Source organism: Hyperolius riggenbachi, chromosome 3 (genome assembly GCF_040937935.1).
Source record: "Hyperolius riggenbachi isolate aHypRig1 chromosome 3, aHypRig1.pri, whole genome shotgun sequence".
Taxonomy (NCBI): Eukaryota; Metazoa; Chordata; class Amphibia; order Anura; family Hyperoliidae; genus Hyperolius; species Hyperolius riggenbachi.
In genome coordinates this window covers 45307990-45327888 of record NC_090648.1, presented here as the reverse complement: position 1 = coordinate 45327888, position 19899 = coordinate 45307990, and the positions used below count along the sequence as shown (strand labels likewise).

At 44.9% G+C, this 19899-nt stretch overlaps 1 protein-coding gene across 1 annotated transcript; it reads right to left on the bottom strand.

The window, feature by feature from the left end:
• Window positions 1-8968: 8968 nt before the first annotated feature.
• LOC137562075 (probable N-acetyltransferase 16) lies at window positions 8969-18278 on the bottom strand. The gene is made up of 4 exons (XM_068273413.1): window positions 18255-18278; window positions 15916-16035; window positions 10160-10384; window positions 8969-9415 (listed from the first exon to the last, which is right to left on the bottom strand). The coding sequence occupies exons 1-4, from the start codon at window positions 18276-18278 to the stop codon at window positions 8969-8971; spliced, it is 816 nt and encodes a 271-aa protein (XP_068129514.1).
• Window positions 18279-19899: the final 1621 nt, after the last annotated feature.

Sequence of the window (19899 nt, the reverse complement as noted above, 5' to 3'; positions counted from 1 at the left end):
CAATCCTAACTGCACTAGAGAAACCTGCCTAGCGCAGTTTCGGGAATTACTCTAAGCTGATCATTAAACAAAGAGTAAGGCTGACACTCCTCCAGGAGTGTTTCACAGGAAGGAATCCTTATGACCAGCCAAGCATTGTGGGAAACACATAGGGCCTGATTCACAAAGTGGTGATAACTCAGTTATCACGCCTAAAAGACTTTAGGCATGATAAGCTTTGCACCGCTGAGTTAACACCGTTTTGTGCTCTTTATCGCGCATAGTCCCGCGCGCAAAGTTTTGCGCGCACAATCGCGCAACTCCGCGTGCAGCGCCCATAGGGTTTAATGGGCGCATCGCGCACGCTGCACCGTGCGCCGCGCGATTGCGCGCGGAAAATTCACGCAAGTTTCTTCTTATCATGCCTAAACTGAGTTTAGGCGTGATAAAGGGCTTTTCACTGGCGTGCAAACACTTTGCACCGCTTTGTGAATCAGGCCCATAGTACTTATAGTACACGCCTCCAATGAATGTGGCCAGGCAATTTGCATGACAACGTATGCAAATTCCTCAGCAAGCACAAGCTGCAAAACTGACAGAAGGTCTCCTTTCCAGAGTCCTGCAGCATGCAAACCTAAACAATGGTCAAAAGGCTGCCTGTCTGCGCAGGCAGCTACGCGGATTCTCACAGATATCTTGCAGAGGGATGCAGCACTCTTAAAATCGGCAAAGCTTCTGAAGCGTGATCATCGAACAATCTAGCGTTTCATTCAAAATAGTCAACAGGGTTGCAAGAAGCGTGTGGAGAAACCAAGGCACAAAATAACTGCCCATGAACTGAGAAAAGTCAAGCGTGCAGCTGCTAAGATGCCACTTGCCACCAGTTTGGCCATATTTCAGAGCTGCAACATCACTGGAGTGCCCAAAAGCACAAGGTGTGCAATACTCAGAGACATGGCCAAGGTAAGAAAGACTAAAAGACGACCACCACTGAACAAGACACACAAGCTGAAACGTCAAGACTGGGCCAAGAAATATCTCAAGGTTTCATGGACTGATGAAATGAGAGTGAGTCTTGATGGGCCAGATGGATGGGCCCGTGGCTGGATTGGTAAAGGGCAGAGAGCTCCAGTCCTACTCAGACGCCAGCAAGGTGGAGGTGGAGTACTGGTTTGGGCTGGTATCATCAAAGATGAGCTTGTGGGACCTTTTCGGGTTGAGGATGGAGTCAAGCTCAACTCCCAGTCCTACTGCCAGTTTCTGGAAGACACCTTCTTCAAGCAGTGGTACAGTGGTTCAAGAAAAACATGATTTTCATGCAGGACAATGCTCCATCACACGCGTCCAAGTACTCCACAGCGTGGCCGGCAAGAAAGGGTATAAAAGAAGAAAAACTAATGACATGGCCTCCTTGTTCACCTGATCTGAACCCCATTGAGAACCTGTGGTCCATCATAAAATGTGAGATTTACAAGGAGGGAAACCAGTACACCTCTCTGAACAGTGTCTGGGAGGCTGTGGTTGCTGCTGCACACAATGTTGATGGTGAACAGATCAAAACACTGACAGAATCCATGGATGGCAGGCTTTTGAGTGTCCTTGCAAAGAAAGGTGGCTATATTGGTCACTGATTTGTTTTTGTTTTGTTTTTGAATGTCAGAAATGTATATTTGTGAATGTTGAGATGTTATATTGGTTTCACTGGTAAAAATAAATAATTGAAATGGGTATATATTTGTTTTTTGTTAAGTTGCCTAATAATTATGCACAGTAATAGTCATCTGCACACACAGATATCCCCCTAAAATAGCTAAAACTAAAAACAAACTGAAAACTACTTTCAAAAATATTCAGCTTTGATATTAATGAGTTTTTTGGGTTCATTGAGAACATGGTTGTTGTTCAATAATAAAATTATTCCTCAAAAATACAACTTGCCTAATAATTCTGCACTCCCTGTAGATGCATCAACAATGTCTATTAACCACTGTGTTACCTACAGGTGGAACTCAAAAATTAGAATATTGTGCAAAGTTTGTTTATTTCAGTAATTAAATTTAAAGCGGAACTGACATATCTGTAAAAAAAAAAAAATGTTTAACTTACCTGGGGCTTCTGCCAGACCCCTGCAGCCGACCTGTGCCCACGCCATTTCAAAACTATCCTCCATTTCCCTGCAGCAGCTCACTTTTCTTCACGTAGTGGAAGCCGTCTTCTAAGTCGACCTCCACTGTGCCCTGGCCACGCTTATCCTCATACGCGTTCCTGTGGCCTGGAGCGTCTTGCACAGGCACAGGATGAGAAAATCTCTACTGCATGAACGAGGACGCCCTTGGCCAGTGCCCTTGCAGGCGCAGTGGACACAGGTGGAATAAGTGAAAGTGATCCATGGAGGGGGAACGGAGGATCGTTTTGAAATGGCGTGGGCACAGGTCAGCTGCAGGGGGCTGGCAGAAGCCCCAGGTAAGTGAAAATCTTTTTTTTAAAGGGGAACTGAAGTGAGAGGTATACGGAGGCTGCCATGTTTATTTCCTTTTAAAGCGGACCCAAACCAAACATTTTTTTAATTCAAAATATTTAGTTGCACCACTCTGACACATACAAAGATACATAAACACTCCTTCAAGCCTATGAGCATTTCAGTGCATGCTTTTCACCCTCCTCTTTACATAACTAGGGTTATACAGGTGGCAGCCATTAGCAATTCTTCCTTTGCTGGACACCATCTCCTCCACCAATTTGCCGGATTATTTCCTGGCAAAATGGAAGGGAGGGGTTCCTCCAATAAATGTAAAATATTTTATATTTGTCATCATGCTGCTGAAAAAAGGCTGCTATTTATTATTATAATTTAGAAAATAGATTTTATTTCTGAAATCTTGTATTTTTAATTTGGGTCCCCTTTAAGCAATACCAGTGGCCTGGCAGCCCTGCTGATCCTGTGCCTCTAATACTATTAGCCATAGCCCCTGAACAAGCATGCAGCAGATCAGGTGTTTCAGACTTTAAAGTCAGATCTGACAAGACTAGCTGCATGCTTGTTTCTGGTGTTATTCAGATACTACTGCAGAGAAATAGACCAGCAGGGCTGCCAGGCAACTGGTATTGATTAAAAGGAAAAAAATATGGCAGTCTCCGTATACCTCTTACTTCAGTTCCCCCTTTAAGATACTTCAGTTCCACTTTAAAAGGTAAAACTCGTATGAAATAGACTCATTACATGCAAAAGCGAGAAATTGTTATAATGTTGATGATTATGGCTTACAGCTTATGAGAACCCCAAAATCAAAATCTCAGACCATTAGAATATTGTTCAATATTCATTGATTACTCTATATATATTTTTTTTATACTTTTTCAGATTATTTATACTCTTCTGGACTTTAGGGTTCACCTATATATATTCTTATAATTATCATCCTACTGACGACACCCACCATGTGACAGGTAAATAGTGTGTGTATAGAAAGTTATTTAATGCACTTTGCACTTTAAAATATTTCATGCTGTGTGGCACAGTTTTTATTGGTTACAGCAGACCATTTCGCGTACGTTAAAAAGGGGCGCTGGGAAAAAAGGGCACCGGGTTTTTAACGATAAGCATGGATAACGTTTAAAATTGTATTGTACTGTATTTCGTTTAAAATTAATGGTTTTTAAAGTTATAAATCATTAAATAATGTGCATTAAATCGGCAATTGTAAAAACGTTAATCTTTCGTTTAAATAGTGAAACGTATAATAACGTTTAAAAAAAAAATTACTAAGTAACCCTCCCTGTACCTACCCCTAACCCCTAGACCCCCCTGTTAGTGCCTAAACCTAAGACCCCCCTGTTGGTGCCTAAACCTAAGACCCCCCTGTTAGTGCCTAAACCTAAGACCCCCCTGTTGGTGCCTAAACCTAAGACCCCCCTGTTGGTGCCTAAACCTAAGACCCCCCTGTTGGTGCCTAAACCTAAGACCCCCCTGTTGGTTATTTCGTTTAAAAATAATGTTAAAAAAAAAAGTACTGTTTTTCGTTTAAAAATAATGTTTGGAAAAAAATATTGTACTGTTTTTCGTTTAAAAATTATATTTAAAAATGTATAAATCATTAAATAATGTGTAATCATGAGAAACAGTAATAAAACATTAAGTCTCCGGGCGCCGCTTTTAAAACGTTAGTTTTCTCCGGCGCCCTTTTTTCCTATCGGGCGCCCATTAAACGATATTTATTATAGGAGTGAATGGCGGCGCCCGATTTGTCCACTAGCCTCAGGCGCCCGAATTTACTGTTTCCGACCATTTCACCATATCACCATTATAACGAGTGAGGCTGAGTGAGTACAGTCTCACCCGTAAGTTTTTTTATATTCTGTGATATGATCACGTTTGATTCACGTTTTTTTCCATTTAATTTATTTTTGGCATCACATTGTCACTTAAAGATAAGGAACTGATATTAATGTATGAATTATGTATATATATATTTTTTAGATGAATATACACCTATGAACACCAATTGTTTACACTTCAAGAATTCCTGACTATGGATTCTATTGGACGTCCTGAGAAGTTCACTTTCCAGCACCTTATATGCATCTTGCACTTTAAATATTTGTCTTCCATATTCTTTGCACTTTCTGCATTTATGTGCAGCTCTGTACATACACACATACGCATGTAATTATTCTTAAATTCTTATTTCATATTGGACACTATGTAATATGGCCACTAGATGGAGTTTGTCTGTATAGATTAAGTATTTCGTCTATTGTATGTATATTTGTATGATCTTTGTAGTTTCTAAGTTTTTTATGCTCTTTATTTCTTCACTGAATGTTGCAATAACTAAATTACTCAATATTATATATTAGCATATTACTGCTGCGTGATTATGACATTATTTCCCCTTGACTGTATACGCAGGCGCGCTGCTCGCTCCAAGTGAGACGAGCGGCGTCACTGCGTGCATGCGTGGCCACGCATGCTCTATTAGCCGTTGACCTTTCCCCCGGGGATTCCTTACTGACTATATCAATGCGCACTGGGCACATTACCGGCACCTCTTGAGAAAGCGGCGTTGCCGCGATACGCGTGGAGGGGCGCACCCGGGGGACAATTTGACTGATACTGTACAAACAGGTAAACATTCATGCCTTTTTTTCGGCTGCACCTTACCTTTTCACAGCTTCCTTGTGGCATTATTATTCCATGCGGGAAACCAGCATTGTGATACATTTCTATAGAGGTCTCTATATGCCCAGATACTGGTTTTGCTGTCTGTTTCCATTATACATTTTTCCACCTCGTCATTGCATTTTTACATGTTTTTTGATCATTGGTACTCAGGTGTTAGCTTTGATTCATTTGTTATTTCTGTTTAGTACACTATCTGCACTTTGCACATTGTATTTGGTGCAACAACTTTTTTGATTGATTTGTATCAGTGTCCTCCAATGGGTGCCACCCAATTTTAATTGTTTTTATCTTTTTTCAGTGTGTTTAATAAAGATTATGCAAGCATTAATTCTTGCTTATTATTGTTGATTATTTGCCCATACAGATGATCTTGTCTTTTGGTTATTATGCATTAGAATATTGTGAACATGTTCAATCTTCTAGGCTAAACATGTCCGACTCTAATCAGCTAATCCATCCAAATCACCTGCAAAGGGTTCCTATTTCACATATTAGTTTAACTTTTTAAGTTGAATCACTGAAATAAATGGATTTTTGCACGATATCCTAATTTTTCGAGTTTCACATCATTGCAGAACGCCTTGAAAACACCACAACGTGAATAGTAGTCACTAGTAGGGAAGAGCTTTTTGGAATCAGAACAGTTCCAATTTTCCAATTGGAATTCGGCCTTTCCAAGTAAAATTGTGAAAATTGGAAATTACTCTGTTCCGAGTACTACGTTCCGTACTGCCAATGCAAAAATTGGCTTCAGAAACAAGAATTTTTGGCAAACACGGCATTAACACAATGGCTAGGAAAATGAATATTGGCTTCTAAAACAAGAATTTTCAGCCCTTAGTGAGATCAACAAAATGGCCACCGGGGATTCCCTGGCCACACTAAAGTGTCAGAACAAGTTTTTTTCCCATGTCTGGGGGATTAGTGGAACAGGGCATTCCCTGCCCTGGACCCACAATGTGAAAAAACACTCATTCTGCCACTCTAATGTGGCCTGCAGGGACTGGGTATTCCCCAGTGGCCATCTTGTTGGTGTCACTGTTTGCCGAAAATTCTTGTTTCAGACACCAGTTTTCATGTTTCTAGCCTCTGCAATCCAGATGCAGAAGCTGTCTATGGCCATTCAGCACCAGGTGTTCATCGGGATCAGCAACTGCGCAGGACTACCTTAGAGGATACTGGCGTTAGATCACTTCTGAGGATACTTACGCAAGATTATCCAGAGGTACGTATTCAAGTTGTGTTTTTATTTCTTTTTTAACTCTTAGTGATAATGGGTAGGGGGATGCATCAGTACCCCTATACTCATTTCACCTGGTGAGGGGGCAGGCATCTGGGGGTCCGCTTGTTAAAGAGCACCCTGGATGCTACCTTGATTCCCTCCCCCCCCCCCCCCCCAGGACATCAACAGTCCCCACCTCCTCCTGGGCTTTGGAGGTGGGAAATAGCCCCTTGTCCATGAATTGGACAAGAGGTCTGGGGGAGAGGAGGAGGCTTGGCCAGCCCTCCTCTTCCCCAGAGCCTCACATGTCCTGAACATGTGCAGAGCCCCACAGAGTCTGAATTCCGCATTCTGGCGACCCCAGCTTGCATGGATGACAAGAAGTTAAAGAGGCTTGGGGAGTGGGGGGGAGGGGGGCGTGTTTGTATTCATGAATTGTATACAATGGGCTTGATTCACAAAAGCGTGATAACTCAGTTATCACGTGTAAAGGCTTTGCACGTGCTAAGTATCATTATCACGTGATGTCACTGCAGATCAAGCGAACGGAATGTAGATCATGAATTATTACTGAGTACATAAAGCGACGCATGTTAAACTTTGCATGCGCCGTATTACATTAACTCACATGTTAATGTAAGCACATGTATACAGTAATAATTCATGATCTACATTCTGTTTGCGTGATCTGCAGTGACATCACCTGATAATGATGCTTAGCATGTGATAATGATACTTAGCACGTGATGATGATACTTAGCAAATGATATCACGTGCAAAGCGGCTTATCACTGTCGTGCTAAGTGTTAGCACGCTTTAGTCAATCAAGCCCCTTGTGTGTACAGAGCTGTACAGAGAACGTAGGAATGCAGCACAGTGTACCACAGCTAAGTCATTTTATCCAGTTTGACCTCCTTAGGTGCTATAAGCCCCAGTGCAAGTCTTGCATTACCCCCCCCCCCCCCCCCCACCAAGCACTCTTTACACAACAATTGATACGCCACACCAAAACCTGCCAAGGACAACTACAGTGTCAGAAGTGCAAGAAGGGGATGGGGAACAGTTAATGATCACTTCTATTCAAAGCATCTATAAGAAGAGATCATTACCAGCACAGGACCAATAAAGAGCTAATACTGTGGCTGAGGGAGGGACCCTCGGGGCCCCACTGACCCGAGGACACCAGTGCAGTCGGAATCTCTGCACCTTCTATTGCTACACCACAGGTAGTGGAGCAGTGTGTCTTCTGACGCTGTTCTGCAGTGTGAGATCACTATGGGGTTGATACACTAAAGAAAATAGCGCAAGTAACCTCCTGTTACTTGCGCTATTTCCACAGGGTGCCTTAAATGTAATGGGCTGCGCGCTACTGGCCGCATAATCACAGGAGCGCACGCTATGCTGTGGGTAGTGCAGCACAGCGAGCGCTAGTAACTTACGCTGCCTCCCTGCAAATGCGCAGCGCTCTTCTTCTCCCACCCTGAGCACCCTCGAGTCCAATCACTGTAAAGGATGAGATCCCTGCACTCTGATTGGCCCAAAAGACTGCCTGTCAAGCAACAGGCAGCCTATTTGTGGCCACACCCACTCACTTGTTTCCTCCTAGGTGACACCAGATGTTGAGGGATGACCAAGGAAAACATGCTTTGGTTGATAAGGTTTAGAACTGTTTTTTGTTTCTTATTTTATTAGAATAAATTTTACTGTAGATACCATTTCTGTTCAGCACTGAAGAAAGCTATTCACAAATATGGATTATCAAGTGACAGGCAGCCAATCAGAGTGTGGGGATCATGTCCTTTACAGTGATTGGACCCGAAGGGCCCGAGAGGAGGGCTCCTTATTTGCAGGGAGGCGGCATAAGTTGCTAGCGCTAGCTATGCTGCATAGCGTGAACTCTTGTGATTACGCGGCCAGTAACGTGCGTAGCGTGCAGCCCATTAAATTTAAGGCACGCTGTGGAAAAAACAAGAGTAACAGGAGGTTACTTTATTTTCTATATTGAATCAAACCCTATTTGTGTGACTGAGGTCCCCGTGAGCTCCTCTAGCAAGGGAATAAAGGCAGCACTGGGAGGGAACAACGTATAACACTCTATACCATAATAAATAAATACACACACAAAACCTTACTTTAGTGGAATAAAATAGCCATGGTGCTTTATTATAGGTTTTTCATATAAATAACCACTTAACTGATAAACTCACTGAGATGAGTTCGGAACTGGCAAGAAACAAGCAAACAAACACCTGGCCACCGGGGGCCCGATCTGGTGTAATACCTTCTTGGTTGAGACACAGTAAAAAGTGCTAGTATAATTATACTCACAAAGGTGAATTGCTCCAAAGAGGCAACCACTCGTATGTGCAAGTGGAGAAGTACCGTCTCCACTCGGCCTTTTCTTGTAGATCCTCGGTCGCAACTCCAAAATGAAAAAATATTTTTTCGACTCTCCTGAAGAGAGAGAAAGAAAAAAATCCTACTGAGTAGGATATAATAGGTGAATTTGGATGTTGGAGGTGCCCAATTGGAGTGCTAAATAAGTCTTTAAATTAAAGAAGATAAAGAATAAGAGTAGGTTTCTCTTAATAAAATAAAATGTACTTAATCAAATAGGATAAAATATAATTTAATTTATTAATTGCGAACAGCACTATGACAACGCGTTTCTCGGCGTAAGCCGCTTCCTCAGCCTTGGGTATATTACCAAGGCTGAGGAACCCAGCAGGATTGGTTGATGGAGATGACAAAGGTGCATTTGTGCTATGAGCTTGGGAATAGATCCAAACAATTCTTCTTTCAAAAAGCATCTCCAAGTTGGACCTCTGGGTGGTAAGAGGAAGCCAGCCTTGGACCAGGAGCCCGCCAGGGAGCAGCTCTCTTGCTGTCTTTGTCCCATCAAAGAGTTTAAGCACCTCACTAGGCTCTAGAACAGTGTAACTAGTCAATGCTCCCATATTGTCCACACGGACCTTCAACAGCTTTATGGCTTCCTCAAGCTGGTCAGAAGAAATAACAACAGATACTATTGCCTGGTGAAGGAAAGACATTGAGCACATGAGAATATATCAAGTCAGAATATTGGTTTGCAATACAACACATCTCAAAGTCTGTCTACATAATTTTTGCCCCCACCCACATACACACACCTCCCATCCATCGACCTATCTCTTTAGGAGGGCTTCAACCCCAAAAACTGTGCTTATATTTACACAGTCCCCCTAAGTTCTAATAGTGTTGTAGTGTGCCTTCTGATTGAGGCTTTGTTGGCTTTTTTGAGGCTAACCGCCACCAGGTCATTGCAGTGGCCTGAACTCTTATGGTCATCTCTGGTGTGAAACATAGGCTAATCACCTCTACATTCACTACTTACTGGACAGAGGAATCACTGTTCAGCTACTACCCCTCCTCCCACATACTCTTGATTGGTGTGGCTACAGCACAATAATACAGTAAGAAGGTGGGGTAAATACTATGAACAGATTATGTAGGTAAGCTTTCATATTACATGGAAGTGGTAACATTGGCCAGTCATTGTCCAATCAAAATTGGATATGTCTACACTCTTATGCTAGATACATACCACTCATTTCCAGGCAGATCAAAAGGCTGAAACCATTATTTCCGACATGTCCAATTAGCTCCCGGGAGCTATTGATCGGGAGCTGATCAGACATGTCGGAAATAGTTTCGACCTGTTAATCTACCAGGAAATTGAATGGTGTGTATCTAGCATTAGAGACAGACAGTGCTGAAGGTCAGATAATGTAGAGGACCTTGGAGTGGACCACTTTGTACTTCCTCAGCATATTCAGAGGGGGATTCTCTGTATGAGTCAGACGGACTCTTTTCACACTTTGATGTTCGAAACGAAGGACGTCTAAGCAGAATTTCTGAATTAGACCAGCTACACCTCGTCCTCTCATCGAGGGAGCCACACGAAGAGCTTTCGCGACTGCCATCTCTCCATCATCCACCAACATTAAGGACTCAACAGCCACCTGTAGAAGAGATGTTTAACAGCAAGTTACAGAAAATGGTGGCCCATTCACTTTATCCCACCCATACATCACACTGCTCTTAAAAGGAACCCTGAATACAACTGAAAAATGCAATACTGAACTTACTTGTGGCTAGTGGACCCATGTAAAACGTTCTTCTTTGGGCTCTTGCGACTCTTTTCCCCCAGACTCAACCTTGTGTATCCAATTTGCATAGGTTCGCCTGGGAGTGAGGGGAGACCGAGAAGAATCGTGTAAGATAGACCTTCTGGCCACTCTACCACGAACCTGTCTCTGGTGGCGCAACCGGCGATCTATCTGTATGGCCAAAGAGATTGCCTCATCCAATGATTCAGGCTCAGGATGACCTATCATTACCTCATGAATGGTATCTGACAATCCAGCCAAAAAACCGTCCAGGAGAGCGAATGCGTCCCATCTAGCCGAGACTGCCCACCTCCTGAACTCCGCAGCATAATTCTCTACCGGACCTTTGCCCTGACGTAGAAGCTTGAGCTTCCGTTCAGAAGTCCAGGCGATGTCCGGGTCATCGTAAATCATAGCCATAGCCTTAAAAAATTCATCGACCGAGGTCAGGGCCTGATGCCCAATAGGAAGACCATATGCCCAGGTCTGGGAATCCCCTGACAACAGAGTCTTAATAAATGTAATTCTCTGTGCCTCGGTTCCAGACAAGTTAGGCCTTAACTCAAAGTATGATAACACTCTATTTCTAAAGTTCCGAAAGTCAGATCTGTCGCCAGAAAATTTTTCAGGCACGGACATACGGATGTCCGTAACTAGAGGAGATCGCACTGAGTTCATAGCTGATTGAAGTTCCTGAATAGCCCCAAATATCTGACATATCTGGGTCTGTTGGTTCAAAACTGCCGCGGAAAGTTGGTTTACCGCGGTGGTCAGGACTTCAACATGGCTATACAGTGCATCCATTTGGGTTCGGTCTGTCATTCTGTAACGATTGGTGTCAGCACGCAGAGAGAATCTGATTATTGGTGATCTGCAGTATCACCAAGAATGCAGATATATACCCGATTATTGATGATCTGCAGTATCACCGATAATCTGATATATTGCTAACCTCTGGACACCTATGTGTGTGAGAGTGTTTGGTGTAACAGTAACAACTCTGAGTGGAGACCACCAGAGGAGCTGGCGGCCTAATACTCCTGAGGAATTCACCCCTAACGGTGGGTGATATTCCTGCAGCCTGTGGACCCCTGGACGAGGGACCGAGGCTGGGTTGCAGGAAGCCCTGTTGCTAATATGCAAGGTTTTGCCCTGAACTGGGCTAACGTAACACAGTAATAGCACAATCCTAGTCTGGGGTGTGAGGTCCGTAGTCACAACACCCTGGAACTAGTCTGGAGCATAACATAAATGATAATACAATTCCCTAGTCTTGGGTGTGAGTTCCATGATCATCAACACCCTGGAATTTATTTCCTTTTAAAACGATGGAATTCAATAATAAAATGTATATGTTTATAACCTAGTTAATACGTTGTGTTCTTTGGAGTGTACTCCTCCTCCAGTTTACCCTTTAATGTTTTTTTTGACCCTGGAACTAGTCTAGAGTATAACATAAATGATAATACAATTCCCTAGTCTTGGGTGTGAGTTCCGTGATCATCAACACCCTGGAACTAGTCTGGAGTATAACATAAATGATAATACAATTCCCTAGCCTTGGGTGTGAGTTCCGTGATCATCAACACCCTGGAACTAGTCTGGAATATAACACAAAGACAATACAGTTCCCCAGTCTTGGGTGTGAGGGCCTTGATCTCAACACCCTGGAACTATGCTAGAGAATACACAGAAGATACACAGTATTCCTAGTCTGGGGTGTGAGGGCCTTGATCTCAACACCCTGGAACTGGTCTAACAAATAACAGTACAAGGTAATCTGGCTCAGTGTGAATTCCCAAGTCCTCTCGGTTCAAACACACTGTAAGGATCTGACTATGGTCTGAATGCTTCCACAAAGTGTTTGCAATGACAGACAACCAGCAACTGACAAGCAGCAGAATATATAGTAGCTGGACTCTGCCGCCCACCCGAGCCACTCAGCCAATCATGAGTCCTGCAGGAATCAGCTGACCTTCCTGATCAGCTGACACTTTCCCTGCTGGTATAAAGGTCCTGAGTTCAGGCCCGCGCGCGTGTAGCTCTTCCATCTGCCTATGTGCACTAACAGACCCAGCCACACCAAGCGCACGCCGCTGCATGCAAACGGCCGCTTTGCTGTCAGGACATGCGGCGGCCTTTCCGCATTCCACCATACTACCAGACGCGTGTCTATGCGTGCAAACCGCGCGCTGGACGCGGAGTCAGCCGCCTTGCTCTTGACACACGCGGCGGCTTTTCCGCGTTTTCTCACACCCTCAAAGGAAGAACTGACCTTCCAGTGATTTTATTTTTCTCCCCACCAACTGGAATCTTTTACTATTATTAATCTCTGTATGCCCATCTTCCACAATGTGGATGCCCACTAGGGCGACTCCCCAACACAAAAATTAAATTACTTGTAAAACTGAATTACTTTCTATAAGAAACTGTGCCTTTTAGTTACACCTGCATGTCTATTTTACATGAATTCATCCATTAACACAGCTCTAACATCATCCCAAGGTGACCACTGAGACTTGTGGGAGGCGTTCACAGATTTAATTGATCCGTTGACAGTCCGTTAAACCTTTTGCCTGATGAAAGGAGCACTTGCCTCCTGTTACTACTTAACATGCGCCTCAGGCTGCGTTCCAAATCGCGGTTACGTAACTACCACACTTCCTCCTTCAACCCGGAACCAAATGTTGGATCGGACAAAGCGTCAATCATAGCTTTGTGATTACCCAGCACACGGTTGATAGAATCCACCGAAGTGGTAAGTGCGCCCAGACGGTCAGTGTGTGCGTCCATTTGCATTTTAGGTCTGGTGTTCTGTAACGATCGGTGTAACACAGAGAGGGACTGATTACCGGTGATCTGCAGTATCACCGAGAATGCAGAATATACCCGATTATTGATGATCTGCAGTATCACCGATAATCAGATATATCTTCTAACCTCTGGACACCTGAGATATGAGAGTGTTTGGTGCAACAGTAATACTTTGAGGAAAGCACCCGTAAGATGGGTGCTAGACAGTAAGCGCTACTGATATGGATCAGATTCCTTCCACAGGTCTGATGCTCCCCAAGGGGCGAAGCCAGGCTAAGACAGAGGGAAGGACAGAACGTGAGTGACACCAATGGGCAGTGTCACTAACAGATCTGTGAACTATCTCTTAACAGGAGATATAGTTCTCGAGGTCGGACAGGCCAGGTCGTAACCACACGGACAGATACAGTACAGAGACAGGAGACAGATGCAGATTCCAGAGACTAGCCGAGTTCGGTAACAGAATGACAAAGTACAAAATCAGAGATCAGAAGAATGGTCAGGAGAGCCGAAAGTCATAACAAATAATCAACAATGCCTAAGCTTGAGTGTGAACTCCAAGATTCTCACACTCCAGGAACTAGTCTAGAATATGACAAATAATACAGATGATACTGAATTCCTAGACTAAACATACAAATATCCAGGCACATCGCCTCTAGTTAGGACATTAAATAAATTATTAGGGAAAGGGAGGTGCTGAAGGGGGTGTGGCTAGAAAACAGCAAAAATCTATTAACCCTTCGCACACTCACATGCAAATGTTCAAACAATTGCATTCACAGATTCACTCATCCAGGCACAACTGTTATCCCTACAGCTAAATTAAAAGCCAGGGTTTTAGTTCACAGAAGAATGCATTCTTATGCTTAATCACCTATACTGCGCAGAAGTACCCAGGTAAACATAGGTGTCCTAACTACCTGGGTACTTCTGCGCAGTATAGGTGATTAAGCATAAGAATTTTTGCTGTTTTCTAGCCACACCCCCTTCAGCACCTCCCTTTCCCTAATAATTTATTTAATGTCCTAACTAGAGGCGATGTGCCTGGATATTTGTATGTTTATTCTTATCATTGACCCCTGTGGCTAGGGTCCAATTCGGTGCACTCCCCCCTTCCCCTGTATGTTTGTCAGCATGCAGACAGCTTATGCTGGTGTATGCGCATGGTGCACATGGACACATAACATTAGCTCCCTTGTGCGATTGGTAAGATGCACTGTCTTTCCCAGGAGAGGAAGTTAGGATGTGTGCTCCTAATCCATTGATAGGTTTGATGCAATGAATGTGTTTGCATGTCTGCACTATGCATGTTACAGGGCCAGAGTTAGGACACCTATGTTTACCTGGGTACTTCTGCGCAGTATAGGTGATTAAGCATAAGAATGCATTCTTCTGTGAACTAAAACCCTGGCTTTTAATTTAGCTGTAGGGATAACAGTTGTGCCTGGATGAGTGAATCTGTGAATGCAATTGTTTGAACATTTGCATGTGAGTGTGCGAAGGGTTAATAGATTTTTGCTGAATTCCTAGACTAAGGTGTGAGTTCCTTGGCCATCAACACCTTGGAAACTGAACTAGAGAATAATACAAATAATAACAGATTTCCTAGACTAAGGTGTGAGATCCTTGGCCATCAACACCTTGGAAACTGGTCTAAATAACACAGATACTGACAAGGTCTGAGTGCTACCACGTAGTGATCGCGACGCCAGACACCAGAGGAATGACCAGCACGCAGTATATATACACAAGCGCTCTCCAGCGCCTCCCCTAAGTGCTGGACCAATGAAGGTAGCTGAAATTGTCAGCTGACCGGCTTGGTCAGCTGACCCCCTTCTAACTGCTATAAAGGCCCTGCCTCTCTGTGCGCGCGTGATTCCTCCTAAACCAATGTGGACTATCAGTCCCAGCCACACCAGTCATGTGTTGTAATGTTCCTGCTGTATTAGATGTGGAATCCGCCGCACCGCTGTCCGTGTGTGCGGCGTTTTCTCCGCATCCCGCATTACTAAGAGGCACAGGCCTATGCGTGCAACTTGCCGCATTGGACGCGGAATCCGCCGCCCTAATGTCAGAGCATGCGGCGGTTTCTCCGCACTCCGCCTGCGCGCCAGCTGCCATGTTGAACGCGGAATCAGCCGCCTCACCTTGAGTATTGGCGGCGGCTTTTCCGCGTTTTCTCACAGTTGGCCTTAAAAATTCAGGAATCCATCTGGAGTCCAGGACCCTGTTGTTGGTGGCGGAGAAGGCAGTCACGCGGCGTGCAGGCAGAGATGCTGTGTGATGACTGACTTAGTCTTCGGGCAGACAGCAGCGGCGTGCAGGCAGAGATGCTGTATGGTGACTGACTTAGTCTTCTGGCAGGCAGTAGCCCTCTGGGATCCATGCCTCATTCATTTTGATAAAATAAAGGTGAGGTACTGAACACTTTTTTGACCTAGGCGACTTCTCTTCTCAGTGACAATGCCTCCAGCTGCACTGAAGGTCCTTTCTGACAAGACGCTTGCGGCAGGGCAAGACAGAAGTTCAATGGCAAATTGTGACAGCTCTGGCCACAGGTCACGCACCCAATTGTCCATGGGTTCATTGCTGCTCGCAGTGTCTATATCTGCACTTAAGACCAGGTAGCCGGTTAACTGCAGGTCAGGGCGTTGTTGGAGGGTGGATCCCTTGTTGGAGGGTGGATGCTTTAGTAAGTTAAATCACAAATACCGTGAAAAGATATACAATGATATGGTTATACAGTGTACTGCCAGTGGTGGGACTACAAATCCCAGCTGGCCTGGCAACTGTCTGTGGGCTCTATCTATGCAGTGTCACCCACAAAGACAGCTATGCTTTAGTAAGTTAAATCACAAATACAGTGAAAAGCTATGCAATGGTAATACAGATTGTGCTGGGCCTGGCACCGTACAGCAACTAGGCCCAGCTGCGACAGGGCTGTATCTATGCCTGTCTGTGTCACACACACACAAAAAAACACAGAAGAATATAAGGTCTCAAACAGGGGCGCCTCTAGCCATTTTGTCACTCCAAGCAAGAAAGCCTGTGGCGCCTCCCCCCCACGTGGTGGCAACTACGTAACTCCCCCCACCCCCCGTGGCGCCCCCCCCCCCCCATGTAAAAAAATAATAGGAATGCAGCAGTGTTTCATAAAAAAAATAATTGTTATGCACCAGCGTTTCACCAGAAAATAAAGGAGGCACAGGGGTACTGAATAAGGCACACAGGGTGACATAGGGAGGCACAGCGGGACAGAAGTAGGCATGAGGGTCAGAAGAAGTCACAAAGGAGGACAGAAGGAGGCACAAGGGGACAGAAGGAGGCACACTGGGCGACAAAAGGAGGCACAATGGGGGACAGAATGACACACAAAGGAGGACAGAAGGAGGCACAGGAGGACAGAAGGAGGTACACAGAGGGGCAGTGGTTGGTATAGGGGGACAGAAGAAGGCATGAGGGCCAGAATGAGGCACAAAAAAGGACAGAAGGAGGCACAGGGGGCAAGAAGGAGGCACACAGGGGGACAGAAGAAGGCACAAAGGGGGGCAGAAGGATGCACAAAGGAGGGCAAAAGAAGGCACAATGGGGACAGATTGAGGCACAAAGGGGGGAAAAAGGAGGCACAGGAGGAAAGAAGGGGGAACAAGGGGACTGAAGGAGGCACACAAAGGACAGAAGGAGACACAAAGGGGGCAGTAGAAGGAATGATGGGGGACAGAAAAAAGCACAAAGGGGCCAGAAAGAGGCACAAAGGGGAACAGAAGGATGCACAAACAGAGACAGAAGGAGTCACAAAAGAGTGACAGAAGAAGGCAGAGGGGGGTGTAAGAAGGCACAGGGAGACAGAAGGAGGCAGAGGGGGAGAGACAGAGCCACATGGATACAGAAGAAGGCACAAAGGGGCACATAAGGACTGCAGAGGTACATGGAGACAGAATGAGGCACAAAGGGAGACAGAATGAGGCACATGAGGACAGAAGGAGGCAGAGTGTGACTGAAGGAGAAACAGGGGGGCAGAGGCAACACAGGGGGGCAAAGAAAGGCACAAGGGGACATATGGAGGCACAGGGGGACAGAAGGAGCCAGAGATGGCACAGGGGGACTGAAGGAGGCACATGGAAACAGAAGGAGGCACAAAGGGAGACAGAAGGACAAACAGGGGGTCAGACATGGCACAAGGGACTGAAGGAGGCACAAGGAGACAGACGGAGGGACAAAAGGGACAGAAGGAGGTACAAAGGGGGGGGGAAGGATGTACAAGGCACAGAGGGACACAATGGCAGCTGCCTGCAACTTATGCTAAGCAGATGCAGCAGAAGCAAGTAATAAAACACTCGTGGGGGTGTGGCTTAGCCAGGGTGTGTGGCTTCATCAAGGGGGCGTGGCTTAACCCAGCAACATGGCACCCCCAGGACCAATGGCACTCCAGGCAATGGCCTGTACTGCCTATGCCTAGGGCTCCCCTGCTCTAAAAGAGCTTTTGTGGGGTGCTTTCAGCAACAAAATTCAGAGAGGAGCAAGCTAACAGGTAAGCGAACGCTTTCCCTATTTCTCCAGCAATCTCTCCCTTCCTCTCACTAATAGCATGGTTTTTAAACCATTTTTCTTTTGCATTTTTAAAATTGATTTTCTCAAAAACTACTACTGATTTGTACCCACTATTCTCCCTTACACACAGTATGTAGCAATAGCATATATGGGGGCTTTGTTATTCACCGCAAAAGTCGGAAATAAATTGTGCGAAAATTACACAAAAGTACCAATGATTACCTGAAATCAATTACATTTAAAAATTATAATTACGTATGGACAACATTGCAAAAATGTACGCAAAATTTCAAGTAATCGTAATCAGCTCATTAGCATTTGCCCAGCCATGAGCACAAAAAAATAATTAACATACCTCTTCCCCAAAAGCAGCATTCATTGACCTTTGTTCCCATAGGCGTCTCTGGCCATTTTGTCACTCCAGGCGAGAAAACGTGTGGTGCCCCCCCTCCTTGATGAAAATAATCGCAACGCAGCAATGTTTCACCATCAAATAATCGTAACGCAGCAATATTTCACCATACGGTAAAAGTAATGCGGCAATGATTAGCTTAATGTAATATGGCCACGCTGTAATATGGAACGCTGGCCACGTAATGTGGCCAGCGTTCAGTAGGAAGTAATCGTATGTGGCCAGTGCCAAGTGTTATAGGCGGGCAGGCCGGGGGGGGGGGGGGGTGATGGGGGACTCAGGGCCAGCCAGGGGGGGGCATATAAAAAATTATCAAGAGCCTCTGCAGATAGTATGTGTGCAGTGTAGCCAGCCGGCGGAAGCACTGGTCCCTGGTGCATCACACGGTGCCTTCAAGCACGTGTGAAAGGTGGGGGGCGGAGTTAGGGGCGGCGCCACACGTATAAACAAACTAGCGTGCAGCAGCTCACTCTGCACAGGGAGGGAGAGGGGGCGGACCAGTAGGCGGCAGCACCACACATATAAACTAACTAATGTGCGGCTGCTCCCTTTGAAGGGAGAGGGAGGGGGCGGACCAGTAGGTGGCACTGGGCACAGGCTGAGCTACCTGTCTCAGCCGGCCCGGCGCCGAACTGATAATGGAAAAAAAGAAAACACACACAGTGCTGCGAAAGAGCGCCCACGCCCACCCACGGCGCTTCAGGCCAAAATGTATAGTTGCCTGGTGACAGAGATGCCTCTGTTTGTTCCCACCCCTTTCATAAAGCAACATTAGCTGGCTCTTGTCCACTGGTATTTGGTAGGACACCAATATACTTGTTCTCCAATGCAGCAAGCCCAGATTTGGCAAAGTTACTGTGGGGATAGGTGGCCAGCCTAACTCCAATAACGTAAAAGGGTAAATTTCCACTAGAACAGAATGATTCACATGTGATTTTGCACCCATCACTATTACGTTTTTTTGAACATGTGCACATTTTTTATGTGGATGTGCGTGTTTGTGTGTGATTTCGCATTTTTTTCAGTTTGAAGAACAAGTGTAGCATGTGGTAGAAAGCTTTTTTTTATGCGCATAAAAATGCCCATGTAATGAGAATGTGGAAAAAGCACACATTTGTAAAGGAGACACAAAATAAATGACAGACAACCTTAATAACTGGATGGCTGCAAATTAAGTTAGTACTTTTTTTTTTTTACAGTGATGACACTAACATTTGTGGCAACAAAAGTATGTATTCTTCCGTGGTTTATTTATTTTACAATTGCAACACAAAGTTTTATTGCAGTGTAGTAGAATAAGCTCTGCAGGTCAACTATAAGGCTATATTATACAGACAAGTAGCAGTGGTGCTCAATGCCTGGTCTTATATGATACAATTTTAAACTAAGTATACTAATCCCCAAACACAAAGCAATGATTATGATGATGAACTGGTAAATGTAGTTGTTAGTAACTAACTGCTCAGTTAAGTGCCAATAGTGGTGCTACTAAATTGACTTTTCCCCTTTTTGCCTGCTCGGTTTTAGTGCTGTATCACACGGAGTTCCATTGGCTACCAGACGGTAGCTCATCGGAGTTGCTGGTTCC